The sequence below is a fragment of the Ochotona princeps genome, chromosome 12 (genome assembly GCF_030435755.1).
Source record: "Ochotona princeps isolate mOchPri1 chromosome 12, mOchPri1.hap1, whole genome shotgun sequence".
Classification (NCBI taxonomy): domain Eukaryota; kingdom Metazoa; phylum Chordata; class Mammalia; order Lagomorpha; family Ochotonidae; genus Ochotona; species Ochotona princeps.
The window spans coordinates 56,230,203-56,248,477 of record NC_080843.1 but is presented as its reverse complement, the minus strand read 5'-3'; the positions used below and the strand labels follow the sequence as shown (position 1 = coordinate 56,248,477).

General features: G+C 41.1%; 1 protein-coding gene across 7 annotated transcripts in view; it reads left to right on the top strand.

The window, feature by feature from the left end:
• Window positions 1-5,813: 5,813 nt before the first annotated feature.
• NBEA (neurobeachin) overlaps window positions 5,814-18,275 on the top strand; it is a 582,506-nt gene continuing 570,044 nt past the window's right edge. For all 7 annotated transcript variants that reach the window (XM_058670864.1, XM_058670863.1, XM_058670859.1 and 4 more), the window contains exon 1: window positions 5,814-6,357. In XM_058670864.1, coding sequence (XP_058526847.1) covers window positions 6,040-6,357 — 318 coding nt within the window. In that variant the 5' untranslated portion in view covers window positions 5,814-6,039. The remainder of the gene's footprint in view (window positions 6,358-18,275) is intronic.

The following is an 18,275-nucleotide window of genomic DNA, read 5'->3' as shown; positions in this document are numbered from 1 at the left end:
ATCCTAAATTGGCATGTAGATAGTCTTAAATGGCTTCAAATCCCCAAGACAACACAAATTTTTATCATTCACCCTGAAAGAAACTGAGAAGTAGACTACCACAAACTGCCAATGGTCTTTCATGAGTCACAGAGAAATAGAAGTTCTAGAAGTGACAGTACCAGAGGCATTGGGAGTTTCAAAATCTTGAAAATACACAGCAAACAACTTGACATCATCAATACTGATAGAAATAATATGTTATCTAAAAGTTTTCATTTGATTTTGAATAGATACAGAGATAGAGTGTATCCAGACTTTAGTAAGCCAACTTTCAAGATCAGTTATGATATTCCTTTGGGTAAGTTAGGAAAATGTAGGTGAGCTATTAGCACATTAGGGTAGTTAATTTATAGTTGAGCACAAATAGGTGCTTAAAATTAGCTCATATAGCAGCTTTTAAATGTTTTGATCATGACTCATGGAAAGAGTTTATTTCATTATCTAGTAGTATTCACATGTATGCATGAATAAAACAAGCTTCATAAAACAGTATCAATCATTACAAAATGGATGTATTTTGATTACTTCTCATTCGATGTATTTCCATTCTAGTTCTTTTGAAAAAATTCTGTTGTTGCAATGCACTAAATCACCATCATGAATCTCTAATAGGTTGGGACCCACAGATTGAATAATGTGAATGGAATACAGCCAAACCACCCACACTTTTCCAGAGCTTGTTCTATTAAGTATTTGGGTGAAGGTATAGAAGGAATGCTCTGAAAGTTAAAGATAGATAATAAGGAAACTGCAATAACAGATGATTTGGGGCCCGGTGTGGTGGCCTAGCAGATGAAGTCCTCACCTTGACAGCCAGGGATCCCATATGGGTGCCAGTTCTAATCCCAGCAGCCCCACTTCCCATCCAGCTCCCTGCCTGTGGCCTGGGAAAGCAGTCCAAAATGACCCAAAGCCTTGGGACCCTGCGCTTGTGCGGGAGACCTGGAAGAGGATCTGGGCTCCTGGGTTTGGATCAGCGTAGAACTGACTGTTGCAGTCACTTGGATGCAAGATGTTTCTCTCTGTCTCTCCTCTCTGTGTATACATATATACATGTGTATGAATATATATATGTGTATACATATATACATACATATCTGACTTTCCAATTAAAAAAATCTATTTTAAAAAAATAGATGATTTGAATTATGTAATCAGGATCTAAAAATTCCTAACAAATGGAACTTAAATAGAAAATCTGGAAAAAATTAAATCAAAATCAAATACATATGTACTTTTTTGTGTTTTATGCCTCAAAATAATTATATAAATTACATTACAAAACTATGCTGTTTAGCAGCAGCATGCTACCAACAAATGAAAACCAGAAACCTTGTTTTTTTATATTGACAATCTCACCATGAGAAAGGAATAGAATCAAGTCATTTGAGAATCTGCTACATGACAGATATGAACTATTATTACATTGTAAAAATTATTGCTGTCATATTTTTGAAAAATCCAATCCCAAACCAAACCAAGCCGATCTAAATTGATTTAGAGTTATAAGAACTGGAGTTATATGAGGGTACTTCATCAAGTTTGTGAAAAATGAAATTAAAGGGCAAGTTTATTTTGCTGCATATATTTCGCATGTTTGTAGTTACATTTGTATTTCTAAAGGTTGAAGTCAAGATAAGAGTTTGTCTTGTACTGGTTTGAATTCACATAGAATTTGCAGCATTCTGTTCAAATAAAGTTTAGAGAAAATTATTTTTTGAAGAGCAATGCAAATTAATAGACATTTTGCTTGGAGAACTATTCATTTCAAATACATTTGTTCAATGTAAACTATAGACCTTGCATGTAAGGTGCTAAAAACAGACACTCACCCAACTGACAATATGGTCTTTCCTCATGCCTAATGATGTGAAATGCTGAATGATACTTGCTACTATATACTTAAACACATTGGCTCTTTCTTCCCTCCTGTGAAACAGTAATGTTATTCTTCCTCTAAGTTGAACAAACTGAGGGTTTGAAGTCAAGTCATTTGTACAAGATCATGAATCTCAACCTAGGTTGCATTGACTCTGGAGCACATTTCTCAACTTCTGGGCAGTAATGCTCCACATAAAATATATATAACATTGACATTCATCATACATGAATGAAAATGCTAAATCAACTGTAATCTGCAGGGAAATAGGCTTTGTAGGCCAAAAAGAAACAGACTTGCTCTCATCTGTAGCTGTATACTTCTGGAGATGGTATTAAAAACATGCAGTTGTGAAATAAAGATCTGTCTATAGCTACATTTGGTCTTTTCAGTCTTCATAGGTCATTCAACGCTTACCAGGACTGCATATTCTAAGAGGCTATGCTTGTTACTGGACTGAAATTCTGTTTTGAATTTCCACTTCCCTGTAGGACAGGAGGAGACTGAAGTTTAGAAAGCCTGAATGGATGGCAGAGGTGGTTAAGTTGTGAGGATAATTTCTTTTCATAGCAACATACAGGAGCTGAGTCTGCTGGAGAACCCTTGTTAATGGGAACTCTCTCTTGAGTAGCTCTAAAATTTTACTAAGTAGGAGAGTATTTCAAAAGCTTTGTGGAATTTTTTTTGTAAAATTTTTAAGCTCTTGTGTGTCTTTTTAAAAATATCCATTTCCCTGAACTTTTAGAAAGCCCTTCATATGGCAAAGTGGTCTTCCTCTTTCTTTTTCTTTCTTTCTTTTTCTTTCTTTCTTTCTCTTTCTTTCTTTTCTTTCTTTCTTTCTTTCTTTCTTTCTTTCTTTCTTTCTTTCTTTCTTTCTTTCTTTCTTTCTTTCTTTCTTTCTTTCTTTCTTTCTCTTTCCTTCCTTCCTTCCTTCCTTCCTTCCTTCCTTCCTTCCTTCCTTCTTTCTTTTCTTTTCTTTCTTTTTTTCTTGATGTTTTAATTTGTATTGTAAAGTCAGATATACAGAGGAGGAGAGATAGAGAGGAAGATCTTCCGTCTGATGATTCAGTCACTCCTCAAGTGGCTGTGATGGCTGGAGTTGAGCCAATCCAAATCAACGAGCCAAGAGCTTCTTCCAGGTCTCCCACGCAGGTGCAGGGGCCCAAAGCTTTGGGCTGTCCTTTACTGCTTTTCCAGGCCGTACGCAGTGAACTGAATGGGAAGCAGGGCCGCCAGCATATGAAATGACGCCCATATGGGATTCCTGGCATGTGCAAGGTGAGGACTTCAGCTACTAGGTCACCATGCCAGGCTCGGGAAAGTGGTTTTCTTCTTTTAAAGTGATCTTCTTTTTACCCTCTAATGATCTCCACTAGAGAGACAAGATAAACAAAAGGCAAAATGCTTACAATACTGTTTCAGAAGCAAAACAGGAAAAAAATCAAAACAGAAATGCTAGAATGATGCTGAGCTGTTCATTTACAAAGGAAATAGAGTTGAAGTGGTCACTGTTTCCCAACGCCTTCATGCAAGATGTCTAAAAATAGCAAGGATAGAACTTCCTGTCATCTCTTTCTCTCTCACATACATATACAAGTACACATTTATATTTACACACAAATGGCTTTAAAAATTTTAATGTGATGATTAGACTTACTTATTTAGAAAAACACATATTATTTTAAATTTGCAAATGAAACAATGCTGCTAGAAGCAGCTGATACTGCATTGGGACAGGCGTAAGTGCTGAAGATGGATAAACAGGAGTTTTTCAATTCTAACATGTCTCAAGTCCTATATATTAAGACTTACATGTTTTGCAAATATCAGACTTCCTTTTTTAAAAGATTTATTTATTTTTATTGGAAAGTCAGATATATATAGAGCGGAGAGACACAGAGGAAGATCTTCCATCTGATGATTTACTCCCCAAGTGACCATAATGGCCAGAGCTGCGCTGATCTGAAGCCAGGAGCTCTTCCAGTTCTCCCACACGGGTTGCAGGGTCCCAAGGCTTTCGACTGTTCTCAAGAACAGCCTGCTTTCCCAGGCCACAAGCAGGGAGCTGGAAGGGAAGTGGGGCTGCTGGGATTAGAACTGGCGCCCAGATGGGATCCCTGGCTAGCAAGAGGACTTTAGCTTCTAGGCCACCATGCTGGGCCCTCAGACTTTCAATGATGATAGCATCTAATGATTTAATTGCAGCTTAAGAGCACAAGCAAATTACCATTTCTTTGAGAAATGTTTGCCTATTTTAACAATTCAATCACTTCAGTGTAAGTTTAAGCAAATAGACAACTAAACAGGAATCCTAACTGCCTGTTTTGAGGAACTGTAACCTGTGGCAGTTTAGAGATTTATTGTGTTTTCATATGGGACTTTGCCTGATTAGTTAAATATAACTGATCTAGAACTGCATTGTGATAGATTTGTATATTGACTTTCTGATACGACAATTAAGACTTATTCTGGCGACTTATTACAGATCTTACTGAAAATAACAGACCTCATGATATAGAAAGGAAACCAGCAGTCTTATGTGTTATGCAGTTTTTATTCAATACTAGTAGCAAGATCATGGAGTACCTTTTAGTTCTTTAACATTAAAAGCATTCTTTTCTCCCCCCCCCCCTCCGGTTTGCTTCTGTCACTATGTGGACACAGAAACCTAATTTTCCCATAGAACAAGGTTGCTGGTAAGAATAATCTGTATTTTCAGAAGTCCTCTGGGCTGTACAGGGCTATCAAAAAGGAGGCATCCTTATCAGTTGGCATCATACTTGGTTTTTAAATTTTGCCGCTCCTACCAAAACACCCCACTGTGTCCCACAGGGCAGCTTCCCCCCTCCCCTCCTGTTTTTGTTGGACTGAGAAGTGAGTTCAAGAGCTGTTTGTGGAGCCGAGCTTGAGCCGGACAGGATCACTGCTTGCCAAGTTCTATTTTAAGCCGCGCCTGTGTGTGCAGGTGTCAACCTCTTCCACCGCTATAGAAAGAGACCCATCACGCTCCGTCTGTATGCTTTCTGGACAATGCAGGGTCCTTCCGTCCAGTGCGTTGGTTCGGGCTTCGCCAGTCACTGTCTGGGGAGGAGGACATTCCGGGGTGGGGGAAGGAGGCCAGGACTTCGAGGAAGGGCGAACAGGGGCCTAAAGAGGTCTTGTGCCACTCCCCTACCTTTCAAGGCACGCGGCACTGGCGGCGGCAGTAGCAGCTGGAGGCAACAAGGGTGACGACGAACCTCCTCCTAGCAAGAGGGTATTCAAGAGGAGGAGGAGGAGGTGGCAGCGAAGCAAGACGTGCACACTGTGTCCTTCCCCACAGGGAGAATCCACCCTCAAGGGGAAAACCACAAGGAAGCAACTGCCGCCCCACCTCTGCCAGCTCGCCCCAGTGTCTGGCAGCCGTCCCCATGCACCTGCTCACCTGTCTGTCCGTGCCGGGTGGTTGGGGGAGGGACGAGGGGTGTCGGGGTGGGTGGGTGGACCCAGAGGGAGGGCAGGGCGAGAGAAGGGGTGCACAAGGACTCCGCCCCCCGGAGGCGCTGCGCAGGCGCAGTGGCCGCTACCGCAGGCAGGGGGCGGCAACATGGCGGAGTGAGCGGCGGCGTCGGGGTTTCACAACAACAGTGGGCGCCCCGAGCAGCGGCAGCGGCGGCGGCAGTAACGTCGGCCACGGCCTCAGCTTCAGCAGCGGCCAGCGCCTTGTCCAAGCCGCTGGCGCCCCAGCCTTCTCGGGAGCGGCGGCAGCATCTCTGTGGAGAGGAGGGGGTGCGGGCCGGGCCGGACGGACCAGAAGGGGGAGAGAGAGAGGAGAGAGAGAAAGAGAGAGAGAGAGAGAGAAGGCAGCGGCGAGCAGCAGCCGCACAGCTGCTGGGCGGGCACTGCCGCTCTCGGGGCAGCGGTTAGCGGCGCCGCCACCGCCGGCTAGCAGCCCTAGGACCTCCCGCCGCCTCCGCCGGGGAGGGCGCCGCAGCGGGCCGGGCTGAGGCGCAGGAGGGGACGGGCCCGGCGCCGCGGCGCTGGTGGATGCGAGGGCTCCGAGGCGACGGCCGGGGGGCGGGGGCCGAGGCAGGTATAACGGTACCGGCGGAGGCAGCGGCTCCTCAGGAGGGGCGCCAATGGCGAGCGAGAAGCCGGGCCCGGGGCTCGAGCCTCAACCCGTGGGGCTCATCGCCGTCGGGGCCGGCAGCAGCAGCAGCAGCAGCAGTGGCGGCGGCGGGGGCAGCAGTGGCAGCGGTGGCAGCGGTGGCGGCGGGGCCAGTGGGATGGGGGAGCTGAGGGGGTCGTCTGGCTCCGGCTCGGTGGTGCTCCCCGCGGGGATGATTAACCCTTCGGTGCCGATCCGCAACATCCGGATGAAATTCGCAGTGTTGATTGGACTCATACAGGTCGGAGAGGTCAGCAACAGGGACATCGTGGAGACGGTGCTCAACCTGGTAAGACACCGGGTGGACTCTTGCCCTTTTTTTTGCATCCCCAACTCCCTCCCCACCTCCCAGCCCCGCTCCCCAGGCCCCCACATCCTCTGTCCCCGGTGATGTCGTTCGCACCCCGTCCACCCCCGGGGGTCACACGGCGCCGCGAGTTCCTGGGAGCGCAGCTCGCTGGGGCGGCATCGCCGCGGGTGACCTCCTGCGCTGTGCCCACGCCGCGCGCCACCTCCCTTCTGGTCTCGGCCGCCTGGGGCACAGCGCCCAACTTCACCCCGCTCCTTATCACTTCTGAAGGCGGCACAAGCCTTCCTGGCCGTGAAGGCTGTGGGTCCACTTTAAGAGTTGAGTTGGGGGTGGGGTGGGGATGAGGAGGCCTCCTGTTCTCTGGGGTTCTTTCACCCACACTCTTTAATTGTGCGTGGTGTCGCTCTCCGAGGATGACAGCCTTGCCCCTGGAGCCTAAATTCCCCCGTGCTCCTGAAATGTGAGAAGCGGATTAGCTCCAACTTGAGCAGCTGGGGTGTGATGTTTTCGAGGGAGGAGGGAAATGATGCAGTTTTGCATCTGTCTTTAAATCTATTCCGAGACTGTGATGGAGGAGAGTGTTGTGCAGTGTCCACCCCCCCATCTCTTCGGCAGCCTTCCCGTCTTTGTAACATTGTCCTGAAAGTGCTCATCTCTTAGTGATTTATGATGCTTCGCAAAATGTTAAATAAAATGTGAGGGCACCACATCACACAGGTTACCTTGCGTGGGTACCTCCAGGAGCATGACATGTGCGTAAAGGACTAAGCAAAGATGTTAAATGGTTTTGGTTTCTTTCGTGGTAAGAAAGAGTTACTGCAGAACTGTGTATGACTTAATGTTTTGCGCTATCTACAGAGAGGCTCAGAAGCGTTCACGATGTCAGGGACAGGAAAGGGAAGAAATAAGGACAGGAGAATCATAAATTGAATGTAATTAAGAGTAGCTCATTTTTAGTGCTCTGTAAACGCAGGTTTTTTTTTTTTTCCTGCAGCAAAGCTTTTCAATCATTTTCCCCCTGCAACATCTAGTCTTTGAAATATTGTACAGTTGGCTTTTGGTTGGCAAGATGTAAATCACAGGCAATCAGTTGGCTATTGTATTTGTGTGAAGTCACAGGAGTATAAAAATATAGCACCCATGCAGTCTTATTTTTCGATTAAGCAATTATTTTTATTTGGTCTATTAGAAGACAGAAGGAAAGCTGCAGCTAGAGCAGTGGTGCCCAGAAACACGGATTAGATAATGTCTACAAGGTTTATGAACCTCTTAAATTCTCAGAAAAGTTGAAGCCGTTCTTTCTTCTTTCCTCCCTCTGGTGTATCAAGTCAAAGATAGGTGATCTGTCTTTACTTTGTGGTGATTATTACTGTCTAACTCAAAGAAACTTCTCTGCTTTTGTTTACCCTTCGCATTAATGAGCTCAGGAAAAGTCAGTGTAAGTTTGGGAGAATGTCACCACGTTGATGTAGCCAGTTATTTTCAAAACACTATTAAACATGCAGTTTCCCTGGGAGTTTTCTTTTTAACTAGCTGCACTTAGGAGTTCAGTCCTGGTCTTCATTTTGTTGTTGTTTTTAAGAGATGAAATATCAAAATATGTCAATATGTCAGCTGGTGCTATATTTCTGCTCAGAGGAACACATTGTAAGTTTTTGTCATTTTTGTGTGTGTGTGTGTTCACCCAATACCATTTTTACTTTAGATAATGTGATGATAGTGTTTGTATGCTTCCTTGATAGGTTTTAACGTAATAGGCAGTAGAGCTGTCACAAGCTGGAAGCTGATTTGAATGTGTAACTAGTTTGGTCTCTGCAGCAGTAGCGATGTATGCTGGATCAGGTCTTAACAGATGGGATTCTGTAGACACAAAGTAAACTAGGAAAGGAAGTGAAGTGGTTCTCTAATGGTAGAAAACAAATTTAACTCATAAACAGGAGGAAAATGTGGCATGAAGCCTCAGTGTGTGGTGTTTGGAGATTAACCTTAGAGTCCTTAGGAACAAGGTGATACAGAAATGGTGTATCCTCACATCTACTCAAGACCTTCTAGCTGCTGATCTTTGGAATTAAGAAAGGAAAGTTAGGATTAAGATTTCTTTGGGTATATTTAAGAATGCAGGAATTTTCTAATGGAAGTTTATTGGAGAAAAGGAAAAAAATGATAAAAATAAAAATTTTGTTATTGTTAACATTGATTCTGAAATATCAGTTAGTCATTTGAAGGGTAATATTGTCAGAGTTATGGGTGTAGGACAATAGTTCCTGGATGTGCATGATGAAAGTTGTCTTGTGCACATTTATGCCAGTTCTCAAAAACTTCGATGTTACAGAAGAATTAAGGTGGAAATAATGAGATACCTATGTTAGTGCCTTGTGTGACAGAAGAGAAAAGGAACTAGCTGAACTACATATCAAAACTGTTTCTACCATAAACAATGCCTTTTTCTGCATCACCTTTGTCAAAATACTTCTTCTTGGTTCATTCTTTTCATATGAGAATACTAATGCTTGGTTTTTAGGTTTTTTTTTTTTTTTTTAACATTTGCCTTGCTCAAAGAATCTAAACTTTTGCCTAGTAAAGTTTAAACGTGTAGCAAAATATAGGAATGCCTTAACACAGCCTTGGTTGTGATTCTTTCTGCTTTTGTTTGTCGAACATAGATTCCATTTCCAGTACTCAGGTGGACATGGGAGTCTGATGAACAACCAGTGTAATGAGGGATAAAATGAATGGATGGATTCATTGTAGTTGCATGTATTTTGTATAATGATATTAGAATTGACGTAAAACATTACAAAATAAGATGGATAGTTTCAGGAAGACAAGTAAATTAGTTTATAAGTAACATTACGTTGAGAATGTATTATCAAGGATTTTGCAGTGAAACGGATCTGATCATCACCAGTCTGACTTCACAAGGAATTCTTTAATTTGGCAGTATCAGACAGCTTAACTGTAGAAAATAAATTTTATTTCTTGGTTTCAACTGTAAAGGAGACAATCTATTGCTTCTTTTATACACACATTTGACACTTGTTTATATAAGGTTTCTCTTTCCAAGTAGTAAATGCTGTGTAAATATGTTATCACTGTTTATAGCATGGTAGTTTTTTTAATCACATTTAATACAAACATTTTTATCACATGCTTTAATAATATTTACGTAGAAGATTACACAGTAGGGGTTTTTTGAATAGCTATTTTTTGTACAATTGTAAAATTAAAATTACAGTATTTAATTATAGACTTGAAGGTATTCTCATGAATTACTGAATTCAAGAGTTTTTCCAGTGATTTCTGTTTTTATTTTTCATGAATTACCATGAGAAATCAGTGGTTTTTAGCTGCAGAAAATGCTCTTTTCTCCAATTTAAATTTATTTATTTTTTTACTTTTGAAATGATATGCTGATTTACTATCTTAAAGACATGACAAGATACTTTGAAGGGGTTTTATAGACTGTTATTTAAAGATTTATTTATTCTTTGGAAAGTCAGATTCCCAAATGGCTGAAGCTGAGCCAGTCTTAAGCCAGGAGCCAGGAACAACTTCTGGGTCTCCCAAGCAGGTGCAGGGGCCTAAGGATTTGGGGTGTCCTCTTCTGCTCTCTTGAGTCTTAAGCAGGGTGCTGGATGGGAACTGGAGTAGATGGGGCATGAACAGGTGCCATATGGGTTGCTGGTGATTTCAGGGAGAGGATGAACCAGTTGTTATTGCCCTGGCCCTGATTTTATACATTTTTAAATGCCTCTCCTCTTGGCATATTGCTTTTATTAAAGGATACTTTTGTTTTTTGTACTTGAATGTGGCAGCATCTCCTTCTTTAGAAATTTTCACTTATGCTGTAATTTTCATTTCAAAGCTATTTGGAATTTTACAAATGAGAGGTATGTTTTGCATTTGAATTTATTTAAAAAAATAACTGCATCTTACATTCATGGAAATACATAATGCTAATGAAACTACATTTATTTTTGTTAGAAGAGTTTCCTGCATTTTAATTTATGTTGACATGTAAGTCTTTTTGTATTAACTTGAATTGTCTTTTATTCTTGCTGTTGAGTGTAGAATCAAAGTTGTGTATGGTAGTACAGAATGTTTCAGTATCGTAAGTTCAAGAGGTTTTCTACAGAAATAGTAATTTAGTCATTATTGACATCAAAGTAGTAAATACTGTGTAGTTTGTGATCAAGTTACATTAATTTCAAAGTATTTATTTGGAAGGCAGAGCAAAAGAGAGGTATAGAGTTAGGAAAACAGACACACACACACAGAGCTATCTGCTGGTTCCCTCCGGCCGTGGTGAAACAGGAACTCAGTGTAGGTCTCCCAAGTGGATGGCAGAGACCCAACTTCCTGCTCTGTTCTAGGGTGCACTTTAGCAGAAAGCTGGAATTGGGAAGGGAGCTGGGACTGGAATCCAGACAGTGTGATATGTCTTGTGAATATCCCAACCAGCATCTAAACTGTGAGGCCACACTGCTCCAAAATTACAGTATTTCAACATCTTTTTATATTGCTAGTCCGATTTTGGCACAGATGGTACTGTTAATGAAGACTAAAAATAGCTCAAGGTTCTTTATATTGTTCCTAAACACTGTATAAAGAGATTCGTTAAGTCCAACGAACCAAGCCCCTGGTTTGCAAATTGATACAACTGTATATAGTAAAGATCAATTATTCTTTTTTTTTGATCAAAATAATTGTTATGTATCATATACAAAGGTGTTTTAGTTTTTACCTATTATTTTTCAAACGTTATTCATCCAGCCTATCTCTTTTATTTTGCACTTAATTCTCTAATATTGGAGTTATTTATGTATGTGCAATCCGTGAAAGGCTGCCATTGATTTCTTATATAGTTATTTCTGGGTTTTGGTTAAGTTAAATGCATTTTAATTTTGGTAGCAATGATTAGGATTAGTTTTAAAAATTTTTTTGAACAGTATAGTTCAGACCACATATCCTCAATACATTAGATTCATATAAATTCAGTATGTTGCTTATTTTTAAATCTATAAATGTGCATCGAATTTATGTGATATTATCTAATAGGGCATTGCTACATATATAAATTTGATATTTGAACTGGCATCTTATAATAAAAATTTGGCAAAAACTTTTCAGTAAAGCATATATATGATCAAATATGTGTATGAAATATAAATTGTGTCATTAAGAAGGACAATTCTACAAATTTAAGGACAATTTGTACAAATTCTACAAATTTAAAAAATTTGTAGAAAATGAAATTAAAAGTGAAGTTTATTTTGGTACAAGAATATTTTGAAAGCCATAAATGGTTTTTCAGATGCTGATTTTTTTTTTTTTTTTTTTTAAAGATTTATTCATTTTATTACAGCCAGATATACACAGAGGAGAGACAGAGAGGAAGATCTTCCGTCCGATGATTCACTCCCCAAGTGAGCCGCAACGGGCCGAAGCGCGCCGATCCGAAGCCGGGAACCTGGAACCTCTTCCGGGTCTCCCACGCGGGTGCAGTGTCCCAAAGCTTTGGGCCGTCCTCGACTGCTTTCCCAGGCCACAAGCAGGGAGCTGGATGGGAAGTGGAGCTGCCGGGATTAGAACCGGCGCCCATATGGGATCCCGGGGCTTTCAAGGCGAGGACTTTAGCCGCTAGGCCACGCCGCCGGGCCCAGATGCTGATTTTTAAAATAAAGTTTGTGGATACTACTCATACTTGAATTCAAATCCACCCCCCCACGGGAATGGCATGGTGGCTCTGCATGCTAATCCTCTATCCACTGGCACCAGTGTCTCTTATGGGAGCCTGATTGTGTCCTGGCTGCTCCACTTCTGATCCAGCTCTTTGTTAATAGCCTGAGAAAGCAGCAGAGAATGGCCCAGGTCCTTTTGGATCCTGCACCCATGTGAGAGAACTGGAAGAAGTTCCTGGCTCCCTGCTTTGCATCAGCTCAGTTCTGACTGTTGCAGCCATTGGGAGTGTGAACCAGAGGTTGGAAGCCTTTCTCTCTCCTTCCTCTCTTTAACTCTGCCTTTCAAATAAAAATAAATAAATATTACATAACTATTTTTAACACAAAAAACTTTTCTAGTATTGTTTTCCATGAACTTTTTGAGTTTTTAAATTATATTGAATAGAAATTTTAAAAATACGTCAATAGTAGTTGTCATGTTATCAGAATAGTGTATAACATAACTTCTTTTTGTCTGTCTGATATACATTCATCTCTTTTCGTAGTGTGACTCCTGTTTTGTTTCAATCAATTTTTCATTCTCCTTTGTAAGTTCATCTTGGGTAGGGTGACTGCAGTGTTCGCCTTCAGGGTTAGGCGTATAACTAAGGCATGGCCAGTATCGTGGTGGTTGATTCAGGGCTCCATCTGTTATCCATAGGGAGGCACGGGGTTGAAATACTTTTCTGCTGGGCACGCTGAACATGTGGATGCTCAAGTCTAGTTTTAGATGCCTGTGTTAGCATTTGACTAAACCAAGCTAGAGATTTTTTTTAAAAAAGATTTAATTGCTGATTTAAAAGAGTTACGTAGAGAGCTCTTCCACCCACTAGCTCACTCTCGAGAAGGCCACAGGTGTGCAAGCACTTGGTCTGTTTTCCACTGCTCTTACCATTCAGTTCATTACCAGGGAGCTGAATCATCCATTCCAGCACAGTGTTGGCCCGTAGTGTATTTTAAGAGACTTTCCTCCCCACTCTGGTTTATTGGCATTTTATTAAAGTTGTGCAAAGAACACATATGTATGAGTTTAAAAAAGTAAGTGAAATGTAGGGTGTTAAAAAAAAAGTAATATAGAAGAAACCTGAGAGAGGAAACAAACATTTCATTCAGTAAATATTAATTAAGATATTTTGCTTATTAAAAGTTGTATTTCAGTGTATTAAAATGTCTTTTTAAAAATATTGTGTTTATTATGATTGGAAAGGCAGATATACAGAGAGGTGGAGAGACAGAGGGAAGATCTTCCATCCGATGATTTACTCCCCTAGTGGCTGCAACAGCCAGTGTTGTGCCAATCTGAAGCCAAGAGTCTGGAGCTTCTTCCAGGTCTCCCACATGGGTGCAGGATCCCAAGGCGTTGGGCCATCTTCTACTGCTTTCCCAGGTCACAAATGGAATGAATGGGAAGCAGGGCTGCTGGGATTAGACCTGGAACCGATATGGGATCCTGGAGCTTTCAAGCTGAGGACTTTAGCTAATAGGCCACCGTGCTGAGCCCTTGAAATGTCTTTTGAGGTGGAACATAGAACTTTCCTTCAGGTACTCATTCAAAGGTCAGACTCAGTCTTATTGAATAGAGGATGGATTATTATATTGGTTTACCGGCCCAAGGGCAGACCACTAAGTATGGATGGATATGGTTCATGTCCCTGTGGTATTACTATAAATATGTTCTTTATGAGCTGTTCAACAAAAGTCAGTAGTGAATTTGAATCTTTCCATTTCAACTTTCAATAGGGAAGTTTTTTTTTTTTTCCTCCTTGGATGACATTCATTTTAGTTTCTTCACATTTTACAATCTAGTACTCATAGTTCTAAAATGAGCCTTTCTGTCTTTAGCTTCCTTCCAAGATGGTGAAGAATCAGACTTATCAAGAGCTTTTTAGGTTGGTATGCCCCACATTTTGCCCTGTGTTAAAATTACAGAGGAAAGGCAGGAGTTTTAATTAGGTCAAGTTCTATTTTATAAGCTTCTCTGAAGCACCTCATGTAATACTTCTGGCCTCTAGACTGAAATTATAGCTAGTCCAGGTGCAGAGAGCTTGAAACTGGTGTGTATAGCCAGGGAGCAAGTGCAACCTGTCCCAGGTTACTGTTCTACGTGCTTCAGGATAGATCATTAAACTGAGGGTTAAGTCTATTGAGAAGGCCTGTTGCTGTAAGACTGAAACTTAAAAGCTAATACCTGCATTGGTATACTATATCTGGGCCAAATATCGGTTTGGTTGGTGCTTCAAGCTGTTGACTGTAGTAAATTGATCAAAACCTTCCTAAATTAGGAAGCTGTATTTGCAGAGCAATCTTAAGCCTGGAGAAGAACTGTGTGCTCCAATGCAATTCTAACTGCTGAAGCTTCATGAAGAAATGGACTGCTAAACAATGTGGCCACTAGACAGAAAAATCTGTGGACATGGGGAATAATGGACAAGTGAGGTCTTCAGAGGTAGTAGTAATGAGTTCATCTGTATTGACTGACAACTCATTTGCCAGCACAGAAATTCTTGATGTTCTAACTGGTGTCATATGTTATATGATTTGAAGGAATTACTGTAATTTATTTCACCACCTCCATTCTTCTGAGAGTGACTATTGTTTCTACCCATCCAGATGAAGCTTTGTGTTCCTGGCTTCTGGCCCTAACCTGGGCCAGCCACAGCCATTACAGCCATTTGGGGAGTGAACCAAGGGATGGGACATCTCCCTTTCTTTCTCTCCCTCTCTCTTTTTTTTGTAACCGTGCTATTTTTTTTTTCCTAAAAAGATAAAATCTAGTTGCGCTTCAGAGACAACTTGATTAGCCTTTTCATTCTGCCAGAGAAAGTTGCTTTCACTGGTGTTGCTAAAGGTGTTGGAATATAAACCTGGAGTTGATGGCAGTCTGCCACAATGAAGACAGGATGTTTGAGAGTGGAACTATGGCAGAGACTCATAGAAAAAGGAAAAGGTTGCTGAAACCATCTCTGGAACCCTGAGGCCATATATATGTATTCAGAAATTTCAGTGTAGTCAGCAAACACATTTCCTGTTTGGCTTATTGCCAGTTTGTTATGACCCCAAAGACTCTTCTAAATTAAATTTTAAAAGCACATAGGCATAATGAATGATAATAAAAATGTTGGTTTGTAAAAAGACATGATACATTTCAAGAAGTGAAATGCTTATATAGCATGTGTGTTGTGGTGTAGCAAGTTAAAATGCCTGGGATCAAGTTCTGCCTCTGCTTTCATTCCAGCTTCCAGCTGACATACCTAGGAGGCAGTAGATAGATGAAGGCCCTAGTACTTGGGATGCTACTGCGTGTGTGATATACCCCAGTGGACTATCTAGCCTTCGGCAGTTGCAGACATTTGGGAAGTTAATCAGCTGATGAAAGATTAATCTCCTCTTTGCTTTCTCTCTCTCTCACTCTGTCCCAAGCAAACTTACTTGAAAAAACAAGTAGTCAACTTAAAGTAATAGCATGAAAAAGAAATAATCAGTTAATTCTATGTAGTGCTAAAGTAATCTTATAAATATTGTTGGGTAAGTGAAATATTAGAATTGTTATGAATTGTAGTAGTTACCTATATCAGGAGTTTCAAGAGTTCTGTTATTATTCCTTAGTTCTCTAGGGTTAGGGAAAATCACCTGTGGGCAGATAAAAGTGTTAAATGTAGTTTCATGCTGCAGAATAAATTGACAATAGCTTCACTGATCTACAACAGCCAGTACTTCCTGCATTCATGTTATCAGATACCATACAACCATCCATCAAAAGTTTCTGTGCCTCATTTTTCCTACTACCTCATAAGATGGCAGTGAAAATTCAGTGGTTTATGTGTATAAAGTGCTTAGTACTAACTAACTTTATTTATTGTTTACCACTGTTACGTTTATTCTGAGCTTGGTCCTGAAAATCATTTTAGGATGAGAAAAATGTTAGTGACCTAGCTAAAACTGAGCTGGCTAATACGACCCTGTAGTGCCTGAACCTAGTGAGCCTGTCAGGGATGGAGTGCAGATCTGCAGACTGTGAGCTCCTGCTGAAGCATAGAGATCTCTTCTCCTTGATCTTGTAGACCTGAACAGTTCCTGGCTCAGTTTTTCCCGATTTCCTACTTTGAGAGAGTACTCGTGAAGTATTGGTCAGAACGGGTTTCTTTGCTTGGTGCTTCATCTCTTCCTTGCCTGATGTGGTTGAATTTCACATGTAGATGTAGTAGGATCTAAATGGTGAATAATATCTCTTCAAGAAATACCTCCCTCTGAAAGTATTTACTTAAATATTTAAAAAACTGCGTAGGTAATAAACCTAAGTGGTAAGTTAGAGGATTAAAAGCTGTTTTATGATCAGTTGGTTTTAGAGAACTCTATTAGCTTATAGTTTAATGGCTCTTAACTATGAAGTACATGTGAAATTGTGACATTGCCTAATCCTTGGCATAACCCTTTTTCTGTAGTGTCCATTTCTCTTTTACAGATGTAGAAACCAAGGATACAAGAAAATTCAAGTTACTTAGACAAATGTTGTCTAGGTATCAAGTAGCAGAACTAGGACTTAGGTCTTCCTATCCCAAAGCTAGATTTCTTTCCCAGTACTAAACAAAATGTGGTTATTTAGCAAGTATTGTGAAGAACTGGTATGAAGGACTTGTGCTGGAGTGGAGAGATCAGGCAGCCTCAGGGAGTTGATTTCTTTGGTAGGAGTGACTGCGGACAGGGCGTTCAGAAGAAATAAAAATGAATGCGAAGATTGTTTGATAGAATTATGCCCAAAAGTAGTTTATCAGGAACTGTACTGTGAGGTATTTGTTTTTGAGATTTGGGGGAATAATTCGTTTTACAGTATTATCAGTGGGAACTGACTTTGAATTATATATCTTTATACTAGACAAATTGTGAATGTTTTTGATATTACTGAAACAGTTCAGTAATGTGCATTAATGTATTTGGTTGTTGCAGGGTGCGAGCGAGATTACACCAGATATGTCTAAGTTTTATTAAGGAGTCTTTATTAATCAAGCTTGAAGACAACAGAGCACAATAGCAAATTACAAGTCCATACAGCAATCCACCTAATCATAATCCAACCAATCATAATCCCAAAAGAAACAAATGGTCATCATCCTAAAGTCCATCCATTAAGCTGAAAACCTATGTCCCAGCTTCCCCAACAATATATGTTATCCTAAGAGACATGCAACAAATAATCTGGACACACTCACAAAGAACCTGGACACACTCACAAATAACCTGGACACACTCACAAAGAACCTGGGCACACTTACAAAGCTGCAGACATTCACCTTTCCCTGGCTTCTCTGCCCACATTCCACTACTGCTAGGCCTCACCTCTCCTGGAACTCCTGATAGTACACAGACCAGAAACAACATTATTATAACCATTGTCACATCTAAGCAGCACACAGGGACCATGCTTAGGGGATTACCTGTCCTGGGTCAGCCAAGAGTCGAGGTGCCAGAGTAATGGAAGCACCTGGCCAGAAAGAGAGTGAGAGCCCCTGCTTCATGGGCCTTTTAACGGGGCTTGTGAGGGGGAGTGGTTACACGACAATGCAATACCGTCCCCTCTCAGTTGATAGGTGAGTCACAGGTGGGCAGGAGTGAATACCTAAGTGTTGTGGACTAGAGTTGATTAGTGCTGGTTAGGATGGACAGGAACAGGAACTCGGCTTGTAGCTAAAAATACCTGGACTAATTGGACTTTCAATATCCTGGCTCATTTAGGATGTGGGGAAGTGGTTGAGGATGCAATTACCATTCCATTGCTGTTAGGATCTACCTTCCGGACAGAGGTTGGGGGACACAGCCAAATTTCATTTGGCCACTGTCAATGGGTGCTGGCTATCACAGGCTGCACCCCATAACATGGTGATTCTCTTGTATATTAGAGGTAATATTTACATAACCACATATGAACATATAATATTTATTTGAGTAAAACAGTTGAGTTCCATAATTATACTATGATCTTGGACATATCATTTTCTACAATTGTAATGCCTTTTTCATTTTACTAAGTTATGCAAAATACTGGAGGTTGCTGCTGTGGTGTAGTAGGTTAAGCTTCTACTTGTGGCTCTGGTATCCCATATGGGTTCTTGTTTAAATCCCAGCTGCTCCCTTTTGGGCCCAAATCCCTGATAAAATGCCTATGAAAGTAGCAGAAGATGG